The sequence below is a fragment of the Rutidosis leptorrhynchoides genome, chromosome 8, assembly GCF_046630445.1.
Source record: "Rutidosis leptorrhynchoides isolate AG116_Rl617_1_P2 chromosome 8, CSIRO_AGI_Rlap_v1, whole genome shotgun sequence".
Taxonomy (NCBI): Eukaryota; Viridiplantae; Streptophyta; class Magnoliopsida; order Asterales; family Asteraceae; genus Rutidosis; species Rutidosis leptorrhynchoides.
In genome coordinates this window covers 169,441,659-169,464,004 of record NC_092340.1, presented here as the reverse complement: position 1 = coordinate 169,464,004, position 22,346 = coordinate 169,441,659, and the positions used below count along the sequence as shown (strand labels likewise).

The following is a 22,346-nucleotide window of genomic DNA, read 5'->3' as shown; positions in this document are numbered from 1 at the left end:
TTCTGCGAGATTATTGAAGTGTATCACTATCAAACTTTAATTGAATTTTGTTCCTATTTTATATTGTTACATGTCATTCTCATATTACACGATGCAAAACAAAACTCGTTTTAAATCAGCATCAATTTCTATCTATTTTATATATTTTTTTCCTTCCTGCCTGGTATATGTCTAGCCACAACCACTTCATATAACAATCAAACCCCGATATTTATATAAATCATTCAAGTCTTCCACCCTCATTATCAATTATCAAATTTACAATTTCTGGTACATGAAGAATGAATACAGAAATCTAAATAACGACTCAAACTCCTCTGTTCATCATACTTTTTATTCATAACCCAAACTCGAATTAAATTTCAAAAACTAAAAATGCTATTGTGTTAGGAATTGTCTATTCAAACTACCTGTAATGTTTCAGATCCCAATTCTTTCTATCGAGCTCCAATTGTCGAGTCAAAGTTTTAAATTCAAAAGTTAACCAATGTGTTCAACATGAAATTTGAATCGATGTTTATGTTTCTGATTCAATTGATGATGCAAGAAGATTCTTTGAAGGATTTACTACATATTTCATGTAGTAATCGTAGTCTAAAAGTGCTTGAATTTTAAAATCAATTTTGGGAGTTCATCTCCCTCGTTGAGCTTTTGCTGCTGCTTCAATTATTTTTTTTTTCCTTTCCTTCTTTCTATTTTGAACACTCATGTACGTTCGTTCTGTTTTAAATCCAAATCTCAACTGAACCTGTAATTTGTAGTTATGAGTTTTTGCGAATTTTCGGTTAATGGGAATATGGAAGAGAAGAATAAAGGTTAACGGGTTATAATAAATTCGATGGGTTACAAAACAGATAAATGGGCGACAGCCCAATGGTTAGGAGTGTTTTGGGGTTTCGAGAGGTCGCGGGTTTGAGCCTCGTTCGAGGCTTTTCTTTTTAGAAACCCTTCTTAAAGGTAGATTTCAATTTTTTAAAATTATTATTATTATTATTATTGTTATTATTATTGTTGTTATTATTATTATTGTTATTGTTACTATTAGTATTACTAGTATTATAATTATTATTAGTATCATAATTAATATTACAAACATAATTATTAGAATATAACCATTATTATTATTATTAACACAATTAATGTATTCATTATTATAAATTTGACATTTAAGCATTTGTTATCATTATTACCATTATGATTATATTTATAACTAAGAGTATTGTTATTATTATTATTATTTTTATTATTATCATTATTATTATATTTATTAACAACTAATATATGTATTATCATTATTATTGTGTAAACATAAATACCATGGATAATATTATTATTATTAATAAAATGATATAACTTATTATTATTTTCACTAATATTAGTATTAGTATCACTTTTATAATTATTAGTATTATTATCATTAACATAAGCATCATTATCAACAATATCATTATTATTATTATTATTATTAGTATTATCATTACTAATAAATTTATTATTATTATTATTAATAAAATATTATTATCAAAACCACCATTTTTAACAAATAAATATTAGTTACATAAAAGACACTTATTACATTTATTATAATTAAAATAATATCCCATATAACTATATATCAAACAGACTAACCTTTAAAATACTTATACAATATCGATTTTTAAATATAATACTAAACATATGTGTATATAAATATATAAAGATATCAAGATAACTAAAAGTATAGATATTAATTATAGAAATGATATATATATATATATATATATATATATATATATATATATATATATATATATATATATATATATATATATATATATATATATATGTGTGTGTGTGTGTGTGTGTGTGTGTGTGTGTGTGTGTGTGTGTGTGTACCCTGCATTGTTCAGTATCGTCATATGTATTTTTACTACAAAATACAGTATTGTGAGTTTCATTTGCTCCCTTTTTTAAAGCTTTTACAATATATATTTTTGGGACTGAGAATACATGCGCTTTTTTATAAATGTTTGACGAAATAGACACAAGTAATCAAAACTACATTATATGGTTGGATTATGAAACCGAATATCGCCCCTTCAAGTCTAGTAACCTAAGAATTAGGAAAATGGCCCCTAATTGATGCGAATCCTAAAGGTAGATCTATCGGGCCCAACGAGCCCCATCCAGGGTATGGATGCTTTAGTACTTCGAGGTATTATTTAGTATATTAGCTGCGCACTGTATACTGGGGGATATTCTATATGCATCTTGTTAAGGTCGGTTACCAGGTGTTCAATCCATATGAATTATTTTTATCTCTATGCAGTTTGCGAAATGCCTGATATGAGATGTGTATTTATGAGAAATGAAAATCTTGTGGTCTATTAAAATGATGAAAATGATCGTTTATGATAAACTAATGAACTCACCAACCTTTTGGTTGACACTTGAAAGCATGTTTATTCTCGGATATTAAAGAAATCTTCCGCTGTGCATTTGCTCATATTAAAGATATTACTTGGAGTCATTCATGACATATTTCAAAAGACGTTGCATTCGAGTTGTCGAGTTCATCAAGATTATTATTAAGTCAATTATAGTTGGATATATTATGAAATGGTATGCATGCCGTCAAGTTTCGATGTGACGAAAGTTTGTCTTTTAAAAACGAATGCAATGTTTGTAAAATTGTATCATTTAGAGGTCAAATACCTCGCAATGTAACCAAATGTAATGTATTCATCCAGATGTATTAGGATGGGTCGTCTCATGTGGTATTAGAGCGGTGGTCTTAGCGAACCAGGTCTGCATTAGTGTGTCTAACTGATAAGTCGTTAGGATGCATTAGTGAGTCTCGACTTCAACCGTGTCTGCATGTCAAAAGTTTTGCTTATCATTTCGTGTCGAAAATTACCTGCTTATCATTCTTAGTCTAGACACATCTTACTACATTGATTGCATGAATAGTGTATAGACAAAATTCATATATTAGCGTATCTGCTAATTCATATCGTAGCGTATCTGTTACTGTAAACTTTGCCTGATATATTCCATAAATTCCTCCGTAATCTACGAAATCTTTTGTTCTATATATATAGATATTCTATGTAATTAGAATACCATTCGATAGCCGAAAATCATTTCCTATCGAAAAATCCTTTACTCAGTCGTACGAAATGGAACTCGCCATTAGTGCAAGTTCTTCGGAACCCGACAGCTATTCCGACATGGATGTTCACCTAAGCTCTGGAAGCAGCGTCACCGGAATGAATCAACCAATCAGCCATCCCCAATTTATCTGATGGGTTCGTAGTCGATTTAATCAATGGAGACAAGAAAAAGGTGATCCTTTCCATCAACCGAAATCACCTCTTGGCGAAGAACCTAAAGCACTTACCTGCGAACCTATTCGTAATACCATTTTTTCTCTCATTTCCTGAGTATCTCGCCACGACTATATCACAAGCCAGATTCTAAACCTTATTCATTCGTTCGTTCCTACCGACAATCATCCTGGAGTAATAAAGTCAACGAGCTCCGCGCCCGAGTTGTAGCCTTGGAAAATATGGTGCAAAACGTACCAGCTTCAGTAACATCACCGGCACCAACAATACCACCAACATCAATACCAGTACCACCAACAACCCATGTTTCAACATCACACGCCTCAACATCTCATTATGTACCTCAATCATAATCATCGTTCTACGAATCGATCTACATCATTTATCTCCGTTCGACATGACGATTATGTAATCTCTAATGTTCTAGAGATTATATATTCTTGTTCTAACGGTAAATCAAATGAGTTTAATATCATATTGACTCATTAAATCCATGATTACATCTGAAGAGAATATATATGTAAGTATATTTTCATAAAGATTGTAATTAAAAATTCTTTTGTACAAACGATTAATGGTGAAGATATTTTAATGGGTAGGTAATACCCGAGAAATATTTAGATTTCACATAAATAAGTTACACTGTACATTCTTCGAATCTGGTTCAACAGTCATTTACTATCCTACTTACACCCACAGATATACGTATCCGTTCACCGCAGAATAACCATTTTCATTCAATTTCATATTTGGATTTTGATCTATCAGAATTCAAAAAGTGGCTTAATGAAGAAAACACTGGACAAAAATAAAATTTGTTAGAAACAGACAAATTAACTATGAAAAATTTTGTTAAGAATCCACGCTAACAAAATCCTAGCTAACTGACTACATTTTATTTATTGCAATTTATTTTATCGCAATTTAATTCTCGCAATTTTATTTATTGTCATTTAATTTCTGTTATTTATTTTACGCACTTTATTTATCGTCCTTTAAATACTGTTATTTACGCATTTTAAATATCGGGACACGTATACAATATTTTGACATATCATATCGACGCATCTATATATATTACTTGGAATAACCATAGACACTCTATATGCAGTAATGATAGAGTTAGCTATACAGGGTTGAGGTTGATTCTACAATAATATATATACTTTGAGTTGTGATCGAGTCTGAGACATGTACACGGGTCACGATACGTATTAATTAATTCAAATATTATATATTAAATTATATATGAATTATTGAATTGCTAACTGTGGACTATTATTGAATTATTGAATATTATAACATATGAAACTAAACATTTCTTCAAGTTTGCCGCTTGATTTCATCTTAAACCTTATTTGTATCTTGACGATTACAATCTGCGTTCAAACCTTTTATGATTTTTGAAAACACCTCAATCTAGAGGATGAAACAACCGCACTTCATCTACGGAAGAAAAGACTGATGCATATAGTTATGCACCTGAAAACACTCAGAACCTGAGTAAACATTTAACACGTATCTGTGCTAGCTCCTTTGGCATTGATATTTCTGAAAATAACAATACAAATTCTTTTCAAATTAGCCAATTTTGACACAGCTCCAACAAATCAACTTCAATGTTTTATTCGAATAAACCTTATAATAAAGATTACACCTTTATAATCGTTACCGAAGAACCCTTTATATTCCACCTCATTAGCAGTAAACTCACCAGCAACTTCATTATTTATTGACTTAAGTCTCTTCGAAGAACCATTATATTTGTTCGTTAAAACCTATTCATATACTCATCCACATCTTAACGAGAATTGTCATACCAATTACCGAGAATCAGCAAACAGTATTTCAAATCTCGCAGCGTTTCTACATCAACAGTTATAGGTATACATATAACACTTATCTCTTAGAATTATGATCTTCTTTTCTGAAATTGTAAAAAGCACTCAGTCTACGAATCAATACGCCAAATTGTGAAAAAGCTGAATGAAACATCAGAAACGGTAGACAACCATAAACGACCTTAGCCGTTGAAAGTTTGATGATAACGAATAGTATGCTGGCAACACTCAGAAATGTTAGAACTAGAAAATAGATTGAGCAAACCATGAAGGAGGTTGTGGACAAATCACAAAGAATAAACCTGCCTTCAAAGAATTCAAATGATTCAATATCTGCTGAAGTCATTAGCGAATATCTTGTTCCTGACTCTAAACCTTTACGGACAAATCTTCATCATCATCATTCGATATTAGAAATTCCAAGATATCATCGTATCTTTCATTATAAATATCCTCGATATTTCTGAAAATATTTTCATAACTATTCTTATCTGAAATTATTTATCTCTTCGCGATATCAGTGTTACATCAGAAGGGAAATTGTTTTAGTTTCTAAATTCTAAAAAATTCAATTTTAAAATATGAATGCTTTTGAAGTAAGTGTTGGGAACGGATGTATGAGTTAGTATAATATAATGACACTTGATCACCGTGATTATATTACAGTAAGTCATGCTGAGTTTTCTAATGGAATGTGATGATTCACATATCATAACGTCATCATGTGCTATGTTACACGAGTCTTACATTCTATCTAATCTGTAAACATATCAAGAATATATTTTCCTGATAGTTCTATCTTTTCCCTTGAATTCTGGTAATTTGACAAGTCAAATTGTGCTATTACCGTTTCTTTCTTAGAACATTAACTATGTTCATTCGAAACTTCATACCTACGAATTCTGGATCATTACTTGCTGTGCTTAATGGCAAAAAGAGAAAACAAATGAATGAAACTCCGAAATAGAAATGGGAGTGTGGAAATAATGAAATAAAGGAGATGAATTTATAGTGAAATATCCAACAGAGCAATCAAAACAGATCATCGCATTTAACCAAGAGGATTCTAATTTTCTTAATTACCGAAGAATCAAATCTTATTACAAGATTTTCTCTAAATCCCTTGAACTCCGGAAATCAATTCTATCTACGTCAAAAGATATGACGAATCTACATTTATTCATTTCACTCTTTTATGATAACTTCACTCGTACTCTTCACAAAATCAGATTGTTTTATCTATATTACTCAATGATGATAAAACTCTAATTTCCAGCTCATATTCGTCATGAAAACATATTTATTGTCAACCATGACGACATCGATCAAATTTTGGGGACGAAATTTCTTTAACGGGTAGGTATTATGACGACCCGGAAATTTCCGACCAAATTTAAACTTATATCTCATATAGTTTTGACAAGATAAGCAAAGTCTGTAAAATTGAGTTACAAAATTTTGAAACTATTTACATGAATTCATTTAACATTTGACTATTCCCGAAGATTCACGAACAATTGTGTGTAAATAACTATGTAAATAAATATGTATATACGTAAATATAAATATAAGTGTATATTTTAATTTGAATTAAATAGGTAGAGTAATATACAAAATAATCAAGATGTTATTAAAATAAATAAATATAAATTCTATATACAATTAGTATAATATGTATGTTGTAATATATATATAAAATATATATAAATATTTTAATATTCAAATATTCAAATATATTATAGAATAAGTATTACGTAAGTAATGAAATGTAAAGTTAATACATTATTTGAAATTACAAATTAGAATCTAAATGATATATCAATATTATTATTATTACTTTCATTAGTATTACTAATGTTAATATTGATATTAATATTTGTATTATTAATATTATTAATTTTGATATGAGATATAAATATATAAATATAATTTAATATGTATAAGTTATTATTATTAATATTATCATTATCATTTATAATATTAATATTATTATAACTAATAAGACTAGTTAAAGACCCGCGACTTCGCGGGTTAAGTTAAAAATAAATAGTTGAATGAGAATTTGATCTATGGGAAATTATGAAATGATCGATTCATATAGTAATTGAAAAGCTAAGTGATGGGCCGAAAATAAGCCTTATAATAATATATACAAGAAATAACATTCGTTTTCCATACACTTTTATTCAAGTTCTTGATACCATATAAACGAATACTAAAACTGTTATATATGTATTGCTTGCCATTAGTGATTAAATTAAATTAATCTTTTTTGGTAATTGTGAAGTGCGATCCATGCCAAAGATCTTTGCCTTATAGTGAGTATCGGTTGTAATTTTTCAAATGTTGAAATACGCAATTCATCGGCCTGTAGAAGAAGATTAATTTAATTAAATTCACAAAAATTATGAAATTTTAATGTCATAATTGTAAAACTAACTGATCATAGAAGCTGCTAACTACGGATATTTTTCCAAGATTTTCAAAGATTTGATTTGAGAAATTGTTCATTGCTAAAAAGTCTACTTTATCAACAAAGCATTTCCACAAAAAAAATAAAAAATAAGATAAATTATCTTCTAAATAGATAAATTACACTCTTGTTTACCATTGTTGCCAATTGTGTCTCAAACAAAGTAATCTTCAATTTGCCAGTTTTATCCACCACGCTTATATTCATGCGAATTCTGAACCAAAAAGGTTAATGATTAAAACCTTATAAGTAAGTAATTTTAAGAAATGGTGCATGTAAAATTACACATACTGTAACGACCCTGGATTTTCCAACGTTTACTTATTAATATTTATTATTAATACTTGTGATTTAATGAATGTATTGTTATACATTTACTTGTTACCATGATTGACTTTTAAATGCCAGAAACGTCTTTGTGACACACGTACATTTCACGAATAATATTTTCGAGTATTATTTACATTCATGATTAAGTCTTATTAATCATTTTAATTAATTAAGGTTATTAGATAATTACTTGGGCTTATATTGGATTTATTTGTTAACTAATGGAACTTGGGCTTTTATTAGTGTTAATGGACTTAAGAGCCCACCCTACACATTAAATGGAATAATAAGCCCACTTTATAAATGCAAGTATTACTCTTAAGATGGAACTAGATGGTTAAGTGAATGGAAGACTAGTTACAATATACTTACATCTTATCCCCATGAAAATACATCTAATAACCATCTTTTTGAACCTTTACATGCAAGAACCTTATGGACTCTTTCCTTCCCCCTTTTGATCCCAATACCGTCGGCCTACATGGAGCAAGAGAGGGTTTTTGTTTCATTTTTTGTATCACTTATTACTTGCATTCTTCACTAGTTCCATTTCACTTTACACACACACATCAAACTTACTTCTTTTTCTCTCATATTCTCTCAAACTTGTAAGTAACTTGAACTAGTTTTCTCTCTTCTTTTCTTCTTTGCAAAACCGTGGCATACACCTCTCATCATCATTCTTTTGTTGTTAATTTGTTACTTGTTCTTTGTTGTAGCTTACTTACTTGTTATTTTAGTTATTACTTACTAGTATTCAAGAATCAAACTCTTTAGTTTGATTCTTCATTTTATCTTGTATTTACAAGAACACACAAGAATCTAGACTTACTAGTTTATGGTTCTACCTTTAAAGTTTTAAGAGATTAAAGTTCATGTGTTGTAAAAATCATACTTGTAACTCATGTTAGTAAAAATAAAGTTTACTTTTCTTAAAGATCAAGACTTTGACTTGAATCTTTAAAGTATGAACAACAATGAACTAGTTACTTGTTTATTTAGTTTATTACTTCATTCTTGCACTTTTTAAATTCATGAATCATGTTGTTGTTGGTCAAGTGTTACTAGTTAACTTTGATCTCATTTTTCTTGAACTAAAGTTAACTTTAAGAGTTCAAGAACATGGAAGTATAACTTTTTAGTTATAACTTCATACACTTGTGTTAGATTTAACTTAATAAATTTAGATCTAGACCTTTGGGTCTTGGATCTTCAAGATCTAACTAAGAACTATGTTCTACATCTTAAGATCTTGATTAGTTAGTTTACTTTCTAGTTTGTAGTTCAAATATTACTTTTATATTTCATGTATGTGTTAAATCTAAGACTTTGATGTAACTTTGTTTCATCAAAACACTTGCAACACTTAAGTGAGTTGTGCTACATATCTTAGACTTGCACTTGTGTTATGATGGTCAAAACTTGGTAAAAATGATGTAAACCCATCAACGAGTTGTACACTTGAAGCTATATGCATCAAGGATGAGAACCGTGATGAACATCAAGCACCAAGAACCCACTGGAACCTACTGTTTTACTGTTTCTGGGTCTGATCAGTTCGACCTGGGCTACTGTAAAGATAATTTTCAGTTAGCTCTGTTCGATTAGATTACTTTTCATTTAGGACTCGTCTTAATCCGAGTTACGGTTTAGGATCTATGGTCCTCCGAACGTCACTATGTCCTTTTAACGTTGTGCTGAAAATTCTGACCTACTCGCACTTAGACAGTCGCCACGGTCAAACGAAGACGAGTTTGCTTATGGAATTTTTACCACAACTAAAGGACTCATATACGGAGCCATGGACACTGGTCTCACCTTATTTTAGTAGGTATAGAGGCAGTTGTGACTGACCGAAATCAGCCTTTGTTTTAAACTCTTTTCATGAACGAAACTTACTTTACACCTTTTGTTTGATGATGAATGATGATGACCTTTAAGACCTTATTTACATACTTTTAAACCTATTGGGACAATTTACTGACTTAGTACTATTTGACTTAGGTTGAGGACTTTCCGGACCTACGTACTTGCTTATTTCCCGACTCGACTTTACCACTACTTTACCACTACTTTACCACTGTGAGTTATAGCATCCCTTTTTACTTTAACTATTTTGAGAACTGAGAATACATGCGCATTTTACGTTTTACATAATAGGTACGAGTAATTAAACTTTATATATATGTAGGTTATACAACGGCATAAACATTCCCTTTAGCTCGGTAACGTTTAGTCGTTGGTTTTTTGAACCGGTGAATGGGAATCTTAGATATGGATCCATAGGTTTTGACATCCCCACTCAGGCTAGTAGCGCTAGCATTTAACGGGTGTTTAATACTTCGTAAACATACGCACTTTCCAAGTGTACTTTCAGGGGGTATAAACGTTAAGTTAGTTACCAAGTGCCCACGGTTAAATATATACTTTACATACTATTTTGAAACGCTTGTTGAAGAACTGAAATCTCGTGGCCTACCTTACATACTGTTATACTTAAACTATAGCTCACCAATCTTTGTGTTGACGTTTTTAAGCATGTTTTTCTCAGGTGCTTAAGGTTGCTTCCGCTGTATACTAGTCTTGCTGTAGACACCCGCTGCTTTAGAGATGTCACCGCATGAACGTTTATTTTGCATTCATAAACATTATTACTTTTGAAACTATGATTTGTAATGACCTATGGCTCACATACTATTATCCTTGCTTCTATTCATTGAAGCCTACTTTGGTTGTTAAACATTGATGTTGGTTAAGACATCACCTTTTATCATGAATGCAAACGTATTTTGAAATAGCATATAGTGTTTGACCTTGTAATGATCCTGTTGTTGATGATTCGTACACGATGGTTTTGTACAGGGTACCACATTTGGTATCAGAGCTAGGTTGTAGGGAATTAGGTTGCATTAGTGAGTCTGGACCGACCCGAGTAGGATTCACTAATAGGACTAATCTACAACTTGCTAGTTTACTTGTTTCTGCTGAACTTACTGCATGCTGCTGCTTACTTTTACTACTATATGCTGTATGCTACTACATGATTTCACTACTGCATGCTATTATTTGCTTTCGATTGCATGCTACTTCCGTACGATTCGTTATTATTGCCATGCTAATTACTGTTATACATGATTTAGATTGTTGTAGTTACTTGGCCTAATACGTGCTTGCTTTATGACTTACTGACATGGAAAATTTATTTTTCCTTGTTCAGATGTCGAATATTCCACCTGCTATCATTTTGGGCAGTTCAGACACTTCAGCCACTTCACCTGCCGCTGTTGCCGATCCACCGATCCCGTCGATGACACACTCTAGTGATCCAGGCGCTTCGTCCTCCAGAGCTAGTAGTCATGCGCCTGCCCCAGTGGGTACTGCAGACGGAGCCCAGGACCTCCCAGAGATTCCAGCTCCACTTGCCCCGGTACCTCAGGAGCCACAGCACCATCCCGGTGGTGTTGTGATTCACGCGGAATTTGGGGAAGGTCCATTCCGTAATCAGATGATTCGCGCGGAATTTGTTGGTGCTGACGCGCTCCTGATGGATGACTCGTACTGATCCCGCCTTTTAGATACTGACAGATGATGGACTCCCGAGGAGAGCCAGTACAGCCACCCGTGCAGCCACCTCCACATGATTCAGATGACCCGTCATCTGACGACCCATCCACAGACGACTCTAGTGACGATGACTCCGACGAGGAGGACCTTGATGACGCAACTGTTCAGCCACCCTCCACCCTGCCGAAGAAGCGGTACCGTTTCGACGACACCATTATTCCGGGGATCAACGGAGGTCGAGCATTCACTGAAGCATATGGTCGGCGTCGTAGAGTTACCGCCCGTAAGCGGCTTGTGCCGTATTCTGCTGATCCCTTCATCCGTAAGCCTTACCGCTTTACAGACTCTACTTCTGGAGCCAGACCGTCTGCACCACCAGCTCCACCAGCACCACCCGTACAGACTGCACCGCCTACCCCACCCACTCCCTTTGTCGAGGAACTGATGAGGGAGGTGGAGATCCTCCGTGCTCGGGTAACTGAGCTCGAGGACCAGATGTCCCACGTATTGGACATCCTACACCCACCATCACCGTAGGGCTTTTGTAGTAGATTTCATTATGTAATCTAGTTGTATTTTTATGTTTCACTTATGTATTATACGAAACTATGCGAATGTATGCAACTTATTATTATTAATGAATGGAACTTTGTGTTATTTAATTTTTGCACGATGTTCTATTTACGTTACTCTATGATTCTGTGGTATTTGTACCTGGTTGTATTACTTAATAAACATGTGATGTGTTGATTCCATGTTGGTTACCATATACTATATTATTACTATTTGAATACTGGATTTTGACTTGAGTCAAAATTTTTGTTTAGAACACCATGGCCAACGGATGATCAACATCAACACCTACCGCAACCTAAATCGAGGAGATGATTGTCGAAAGGGTAGCCGCGGCCATTGTGGAAATTCAACCCCAAGCTCCACCGCCACCGCCACCGGTTATTCAACCCATTCGTAATGGGTGCACTTACAAAGAGTTCCAAAGCTGCAAACCCCACAACTTCAGTGGAACAGAGGGGCCGGTTGGTCTCACTAGATGGTTCGAGAAATTAGAATCCGTGTTTCGAGTTAGTAACTGCTCAGAAGCGAATAAAACCAAGTTTTCTTCATGCACTCTGTCTGACGGCGTACTAACGTAGTGGAACACGTTGGCTCAAGCAAAAGGTATTGATGAGGTATTTGCTACCCCATGGGAGGAATTCAAAGGGGCCCTGATTAAGGAATATTGGCCTAGGACTGAGATCCAAAAGATGGAGATTGAATTTATGCAGTTAAAGGCTGTTGGGAACAACCTTGATAGTTACAACCGGAGGTTTTTGGAACTAGCCCTGATGTGTCCTACCATGGTCACCCCGGAATTCAAGCGTATGGAAAGATACTTTTAGGGACTTCCTAAGAGCATTAAGGGAAACGTCACCTCGTCCAAGCCACCCAATGTCCCGGAGGTAATGCGCATGGCACATACTTTAATGAATCAAATTATCATCGATGAACCGGAGAAGTCTAAGTCTGAAGCGGGTAGTAGTGAGAAGCGCAAATGGGATAACAACAGGGGAAGGACCTATGATCAAAACCCGGTGAAACGACATGAGGGTTTCAAAGGAAACAACAACGGTGGGAACTCCAACCCCAACTACAAGGGAACCTTACCACAATGCAAGCGGTGCTACAAGTACCATACTGGGTATTGTAACGTTGTTTGTGAAAAGTGCCAATGGACTGGGCATATCGGGAATGACTGCAATGTCACCACTTTGAATGGGAAGCCGAACACCAATGGACCTAAAAAGTGCTACGAATGCGGACAAACGGGCCATTTTAAAAATGCGTGCCCCAACAAAAGAAAAGACGGCGGACCACCCCGTGGTAAAGCTTTCAACGTTAATGCAAGGGATGCACGCGAGAATCCCGACTTGGTGACAGGTATATTCACTATCAAAAATTTATTAGCTTCTATCCTATTTGATACTGGTGCCGATAGAAGTTTTGTATGTAGACATTTTTGCGATAAGATTAATTGGTCGTTAGTCCCGTTAAAAGAAAGTATGCTTGTCGAAGTCGCCAATGGAAAACTTGAGAAAGTTGACCATATTAGTCGAGGAACCATTATCAACATAGCTGGTGTGGATTTCAAGATTGACTTGATACCTATTAAGTTGGGAAGCTTTGATGTTATCATCGGTATGGACTGGTTGACCAAGATAAGGGCCGACATTATCTGTGGAGATAAAGCTCTTCGTATACCGCAAGGAGATGGTGTGCCACTGATCATTTATGGAGAGAGATGTACCTCGAAGCTGACCTCATTAGTTGCGTGAAAGCGCAAAAGATCATGAAGAAGGGACGTCTTGCCGTCCTAGCACATGTGAAAACGGTAGAAACCGAGGTGAAAAGTGTGAACGACGTTCGAATTGTGAATGAATTTTCCGATGTCTTCCCTGAAGAATTGCCTGGATTACCGCCGCCAAGAGAAGTAGAGTTTCAGATCGATTTAGTACCAGGAGCTGCACCTGTAGCTCGCGCACCCTATCGACTCGCAACTTCCGAGATGCAAGAATTACAGAGCCAATTACAAGAATTACTAGACCGTGGATTTATCCAACCCAGTTTCTCGCCTTGGGGTGCACCTGTTTTATTTGTGAAGAAGAAGGATGGATTCTTCCGTATGTGTATCGACTACCGTGAACTCAACAAATTGAAGATCAAGAATCGGTATCCTCTTCCACGAATTGATGATCTTTTCGATCAGCTACAAGGATCGAGTGTTTACTCTAAGATTGATTTGCAATTCGGTTATCACCAGTTGAGGGTGAAAGAGAGTGATGTGATGAAGACTACATTCAGAACTCGTTATGGTCATTATGAGTTTCTCGTGATGCCATTCGGTTTAACCAACGCACCTGCCGTGTTCATGGATCTCATGAATCGTGTCTGAATGCCGTACCTGGATAAGTTTGTTATCGTCTTCATAGATGATATCCTTATCTACTTTAAGAGCGAAGAAGAGCATGAGCAACACCTCCGACTAGTACTTGAACTCTTGAGACAAGAGCAACTTTACGCCAAATTCTCCAAGTGTGAATTTTGGTTGAAGGAAGTCCAATTTCTGGGTCATGTTGTGAGCGACCAGGGTATCAAAGTTGATCCCGCCAAGATTGAAGCTATCAGCAAGTGGGAGACCCCCACTACTCCAACTCACATCTGCCAATTCCTAGGTCTCGCCAGTTACTACCGAAGGTTTATTAAAGGATTTTCTCTGATTGCGCGTCCTTTGACCGCACTGACTCACAAAGGGAAGAAGTTCATTTGGGAACCCGCACAAGAATCGGCATTCCAAACTTTGAAGAAGAAGTTAACCACCGCACCTATCCTATATCTCCCTGAAGGCAGTGACGATTTTGTCGTTTATTACGATGCTTCGAAAAGCGGTTTTGGTTATGTACTGATGCAAAGATCAAAGGTTATTGCCTATGCTTCTCGTCAACTGAAGATTCACGAACGGAACTACACTACTCACGATCTCGAACTTGGAGCCGTTGTCTTTACGCTCAAATTGTGGAGACACTATTTGTATGGAACGAAAAGTACTATCTTCACCGACCACAAGAGTCTCCAGCACATATTCGATTAGAAACAACTGAACATGAGACAGCTTCGATGGATCGAGACGTTGAACGACTACGATTGTGAACTCCGTTATCACCCTGGCAAGGCCAATGTTGTAGCTGACGCTTTAAGCCGAAAGGAGAGGATGGCACCTCTTCGTGTTAGGGCTCTGAACATCACCATCCATTCGAACCTCAACAGCCAGATCCGAGTAGCCCAAGATGAGGCTCTCAAGGAGGAGAATATATCTCACGAACATTTGAACATACTTGTCTCTTGATTTGAGGTTAGGGAGACTGGACTCCGATGTTATGCCGGAAGAATTTGGGTACCTTGTTATGGAGATCTACAAAACCTCATACTAGATGAAGCCCACAAGTTGAGATATTCGATTCACCCCGGTGCGGGCAAGATGTACCACGATCTTAAAGAACAGTATTGGTGGCCGAATCTTAAGAAGGACGTTGCCACTTATGTTGGAAAGTGTTTGACTTGTTCAAAAGTTAAAGCCGAGCATCAAAGACCTTCTGGGTTGCTTCAACCACCGGAAATCCCACAATGGAAGTGGGAAAGGATAACAATAGATTTTATCACCAAGCTACCAAAGACGGTGGGCGGATACGATACCATCTGGGTTATTGTTGACCGTCTTACCAAATCTGCACACTTTCTAGCTATGAAGGAAACGGATACGATGGAGAGACTTACTCAACTATACATCAAAGAGGTTGTATCTCGTCATGGTGTACCTTTATCGATCATCTCAGATCGCGATCCCCGTTTTGCTTCTAGATTCTGGCTTTCTTTGCAAGAAGCCATGAGAACCCGCCTCGACATGAGTACTGCATATCACCCACAGACTGACGGGCAAAGTGAAAGCACGATTCAGACTTTGGAGGATATGTTGCGTGCATGTGTCATTGATTTCGGAAAGGCCTGGGAAAGGCATTTGCCACTCGCCGAATTTTCTTACAACAACAGTTATCACTCGAGCATTAATGCCGCACCTTTTGAAGCATTGTATAGCCGCAAGTGCCAATCTCCTATTTGTTGAGCCGAAGTAGGCAAAAAGCAAATCACCGGACCCGAGGTAGTCCACGAAACAACGGAGAATATTGCTCAGATTCAAGCAAGACTTAAGACTGCCCGTGATCGTCAAAAGATTTACGCAGACCTTAAACGTAAAGATTTTTAATTCAACGTTGGTGACCGTGTAATGTTGAAGGTTGCACCTTGGAAGGGTGTGATTCGTTTTGGAAAACGTGGAAAGTTAAACCCATGATACATTGGTCCTTTTGAAATCTTGGAGCGTGTTGGACCCGTTGCTTACCGTTTGGATCTTCTAACACAATTAAGCTCAGTTCATCCTACCTTCCACGTGTCAAACCTAAAGAAGTATCTTGCTGCACCCGAACTTATCATACCACTGGAAGAACATACGATTGACGACAAACTCCACTTTGTGGAAGAACCTGTTGAAATTATGGACCGTGAGGTCAAAACTTTGAAATGCAACAAGATTCCGATCGTCCGAGTACGATGGAATGCTAAACGAGGACTTGAGTTTACTTGGGAGCGAGAGGATCAAATGATGCAGAAGTATCCTCACCTTTTCCCGACTCCTCCATCTACCTTAGCTTAAAATTTCGGGAATAAATTTTCTTTAACAGGTGGGTAATGTAACGACCCTGGATTTTCCAACGTTTACTTATTAATATTTATTATTAATACTTGTGATTTAATGAATGTATTGTTATACATTTACTTGTTACCATGATTGACTTTTAAATGCCCGAAACGTCTTTGTGACACACGTACATTTCACGAATAATATTTTCGAGTATTATTTAAATTCATGATTAAGTCTTATTAATCATTTAATTAATTAAGGTTATTAGTTAATTACTTGGGCTTCTATTGGATTTATTTGTTAACTAATGGAACTTGGGCTTTTATTAGTGTTAATGGACTTAAGAGCCTACCCTACACATTAAATGGATTAATAAGCCCACTTTATAAATGCAAGTATTACTCTTAAGATGGAACTAGATGGTTAATGCATGGAAGACTAGTTACAATATACTTACATCTTATCCCCATGAAAATACATCTAATAACCATCTTTTTGAACCTTTACATGCAAGAACCTTATGGACTCTTTCCTTCCCCCTTTTGATCCCAATACCGTCGGCGTACATGGAGCAAGAGAGGGTTTTTGTTTCATTTTTTGTATCACTTATTACTTGCATTCTTTACTAGTTCCATTTCACTTTACACACACACATCAAACTTACTTCTTTTTCTCTCATATTCTCTCAAACTTGTAAGTAACTTGAACTAGTTTTCTCTCTTCTTTTCTTCTTTGCAAAACCGTGGCATACACCTCTCATCATCATTCTTTTGTTGTTAATTTGTTACTTGTTCTTTGTTGTAGCTTACTTACTTGTTATTTTAGTTATTACTTACTAGTATTCAAGAATCAAACTCTTTAGTTTGATTCTTCATTTTATCTTGTATTTACAAGAATCTAGACTTACTAGTTTATGGTTCTACCTTTAAAGTTTTAAGAGATTAAAGTTCATGTGTTGTAAAAATCATACTTGTAACTCATGTTAGTAAACTTAAAGTTTACTTTTCCTAAAGATCAAGACTTTGGCTTGAACCTTTAAAGTATGAACAACAATGAACTAGTTACTTGTTTATTTAGTTTATTACTTCATTCTTGCACTTTTTAAATTCATGAATCATGTTGTTGTTGGTAAAGTGTTACTAGTTAACTTTGATCTCATTTTTCTTGAACTAAAGTTAACTTTAAAAGTTCAAGAACATAGAAGTATAACTTTTTAGTTATAACTTCATACACTTGTGTTAGATTTAACTTAATAACTTTAGATCTAGACCTTTGGCTCTTGGATCTTCAAGATCTAACTAAGAACTATGATCTACATCTTAAGATCTTGATTAGTTAGTTTACTTTCTAGTTTGTAGTTCAAATATTACTTTTATATTTCATGTATGTGTTAAATCTAAGACTTTGATGTAACTTTGGTTCATCAAAACACTTGCAACACTTAAGTGAGTTGTGCTACATATCTTAGACTTGCACTTGTATTATGATGGTCAAAACTTGGTAAAAATGATGTAAACCCATCAACGAGTTGTACACTTGAAGCTATATGCATCAAGGATGAGAACCGTGATGAACATCAAGCACCAAGAACCTACTGGAACCTACTGTTTTACTGTTTCTAGGTCTGATCAGTACGACCTGGGCTACTGTAAAGATAATTTTCAGTTAGCTCTGTTCGAGTAGATATCTTTTCGTTTAGGACTCATCTTAATCCGAGTTACGGTTTAGGATCTATGGTCCTCCGAACGTCACTATGTCCTTTTAACGTTGTGCTGAAAATTCTGACCTACTCGCACTTAGACCGTCGCCACGGTCAAATGAAGACGAGTTAGCTTTTGGAATTTTTACCACAACAAAAAGACTCATATACGAAGCCATGGCCACTGGTCTCACCTTATTTCAGTAGGTATAGAGGCCGTGGTGACTGATCGAAGTCAGCCTTTGTTTTAAACTCTTTTCATGAACGAAACTTACTTTACACCTTTTGTTTGATGATGAATGATGATGACCTTTAAGACCTTATTTACATAATTTTAAACCTATTGGGACGATTTACTGACTTAGTACTATTTGACTTAGGTTGAGGACTTTCCGGACCAACGTACTTGCTTATTTCCCGACTCGACTTTACCACTACTTTACCACTGTGAGTTATAGCATCCCTTTTTACTTTAACTATTTTGGGAACTGAGAATACATGAGCATTTTACGTTTACATAATAGGCACGAGTACTTAAACTTTATATATGTGTGGTTTATACAACGGCATAAACATTCCCTTTAGCTCGGTAACGTTTAGTCATTGGTTTTTGAACCGGTGAACGCGAATCTTAGATATGGATCCATAGGGTTTGATATCCCCACTCGGGCTAGTAGCGCAAGCATTTAACGGGTGTTTAATACTTCGTAAACATACGCACTTGCCAAGTGTACTTTCATGGGGTATAAACGTTAAGTTAGTTACCAAGTGCCCACGGTTAAACATATACTTTACATACTATTTTGAAACGCTTGTTGAAGCACTGAAATCTCATGGCCTACCTTACATACTGTTATACTTAAACTATAGCTCACCAACCTTTGTGTTGACATTTTTAAGTATGTTTTTCGCAGGTGCTTAAGTTTGCTTCCGCTGTGTACTAGTCTTGCTGTAGACACCCGCTGCTTTAGAGATGTCACTGCATGAACGTTTATTTTGCATTCATAAACATTATTACTTTTGAAACTATGATTTGTAACGACCTATGGGTCACATACTATTATCCTTGCTTCTATTCATTGAAGCATACTTTGTTTGTTAAACATTGATGTTGGTTAAGACATCACCTTTTATCATGAATGCAAACGTATTTTGAAATAGCATATAGTGTTTGACCTTGTAATGATCCTGTTGTTGATGATTCGTACACGATGGTTTTGTACGGGGCATCACACATACTTAGGGGTGACATCAAAAACTTCTTTATCACATGTGGTGAAGAAGTAATCAGGCTTTTCTTGATCCAAACAATACATTAGTTGCACCTTCTTCTTGCATTGTTGACAATGAAATCCAAACCAACCATCACCATCACAAATGTTGTCAACTTTACCGCATATGACAAAGCTTTTAACCTGATGAAAATTGTTTTGAAAACAGAATGAACATCAACACTTAGCTTTAAGCAACTCATATTATAATTAATCTGTGTTAAGCATAAAAAAGACTCGATTTAAGTTACCAAATTTTCACCTTTTGAATTTGATGAACATCTGCCATTATTACTTTAGGAAGCTCGTGAAATTTCTTGGCTTTGAAGGTCTCATTGGTTGACAACACCAAATCATCCTTATTGACCAGAGGTAGAACTCCAGATGTTAAGTTGGCTTCAAGGCATTATTTGAATCATAAATAATGAAAGAACAAACATTGTGAATTCGTAATGATTGAATCATGAGTTTTTATTTTTATTTTTTTGGTATATCATTTATTACTTTATGAACTATTTGTGTTATATTTGCTAAAAACTTTATGATATGTAAGCATTATTATTATGTCTATAACTTCAACTCCTGCATAATATGACGACATTAGTATTTTTTTACCATAAAATTTATGGATTTGCTTTTGTAGTTTAAGCATGAGTAATGTATCAAGAGAATATGACATATGCAGTTTTGAAAGCATTGATAGTTCTTATGTCTTCATCAATAAAGAACCGGCATCCATAAATTTGGTTACTAACATGCGGACCTGTTGTGCATACTGAATATGTAAAACTATCTTGAATTTAAATTATTTCAAGGCTTAATCACGCCTTGTGTATTATTTATACTATTGTATGCTAACCCTTAAAATCACTTAGCTTGCAGTTGTTTATGAGGCAGATTATTAAAGACTTATCTTCTTTATGTGCCTCAACATACTGATAAAGATGGTCAGTAAGATTTGACCATAACGTACACTTAATATGGGTACCACTGCATTAAACATTAAAATAGTATAAGTTTTGTTTTTGATAAATGATAATTTATTAAATTAATCAAAGGAAAATAATTAATATTTCAATAGAGTTGAGTATTCATACGCCAAATCACGAAAGTAAAAAGTAATTGACTTCTTAGCACTTCCTTTATCCCATTTGATTTCAATGAACATCTGTAAACAAAATATAAAGAAATCCCTTTAGTTTTGAATGCTAATAATGTGTAAATCATAAATAATATAAAAGTATATATAATCTATGGTTAGATGGCATGTATCATACTTAACAAAAGCAGTGAACCCATCAACGTTCCATTCATTAACATCAATATATGACAAAGGAACAAAACCATCTTTCTGTATTACAAAAGGTGCAGCCCTGCGAATCATAGTTTGTAGAAACAAAACAACCTTCCACTCATTGGCTTCCATCCTATAGTTCCGTTCTTCGTAAGGGACAACACCAAAACCGGTCAGATCCAAAAAATTACCTTCAACAAATGTTCTATGAAAAAATGTAATCAACTTCTTCGGACTTGTAGCAGCAATCTTGTTACCCTGTGTATTAACCACATAAAGTTAACTAATACTAGTGTACAAATAGATCATTATTATCAACTGTATCTGTGATTAACATAGTCTTATTAACAATTAGTATTATATACAAAATAATACATCGCGTCCATGAATACCATCTCAATGGATGCTAAAATGTTCGGATTGGTCCAGTAGTTCCCGTTCCAGACCGAGAACACCTTGATTCGAACTGAAGGATTAGTCAACTCATTGTTCAACATATTCAAAGGGACGAATTCTTGGTTTGAAGCCATTTGGTTTAACTGACAAAGTAAATAAAAAGAATGAATTGGTAGTTTGGAATGAGAGTGATGAAATGAATGAGAAATAATCTCCTTTTATAACCCATGAGTGTTGATTCCGAAACCCTAATTCTATTGAAAAAATGTGGCTGTTATTTTTTGAAATAACCATCAATCGAGTAAATTACGGAAGAGATTGGAATTGAGATCGAAATAGAAACATCTCAACTTAAATGTAGTGTTGAACGACTTCAATAAGATAAGAATAGATTGAGAAAAGAATGGAAGTGAAATCAAATTTAGGAATTTGCATCCGGAAAATAACCTAATGATATTTTTTTGGTCAAACACTTTCCTATTATTGGAGAAAATTAACTGAATAATTTGATTTGAACCATTTAAGGGAAAAATTTAGCAAATTAAAGATGGAAATATGTTTTTGATTAATAGGCTCGTTCATAGATTATTAGTGGTGAGGAATGAGGATGATGATGTTGTTCTTATTCTTATTTCTTATAGTTATAATAGCAGTACCCTTATTTATTATTTTTATTTTATTATAATTTTTTTATTTTTTATTTAAGGACACATGTAGTATACCGAGAGAAATAAAAACATACAAATTATTAAAACATTCAAATTACGAAATGATAATATAAATTTTATAAAAATTCATTATTTCATGTAAAATAAAGAGTACGTTTGTTTACTTTTATATAATTAATTAAAATATTAATTGGGTAGGAGGTTCTATTTTTAGGAAGAAATAAATAATTGAA

At 34.6% G+C, this 22,346-nt stretch overlaps 1 protein-coding gene across 1 annotated transcript; it reads right to left on the bottom strand.

The window, feature by feature from the left end:
* Positions 1-19,713: 19,713 nt before the first annotated feature.
* On the bottom strand, positions 19,714-21,579 carry LOC139863937 (uncharacterized). Its single transcript, XM_071852537.1, has 6 exons — positions 21,442-21,579; positions 21,038-21,307; positions 20,853-20,923; positions 20,615-20,745; positions 20,018-20,151; positions 19,714-19,899 (listed from the first exon to the last, which is right to left on the bottom strand). Exons 1-6 carry the CDS (start codon positions 21,577-21,579, stop codon positions 19,714-19,716), a joined length of 930 nt encoding a protein of 309 aa, XP_071708638.1.
* Positions 21,580-22,346: the final 767 nt, after the last annotated feature.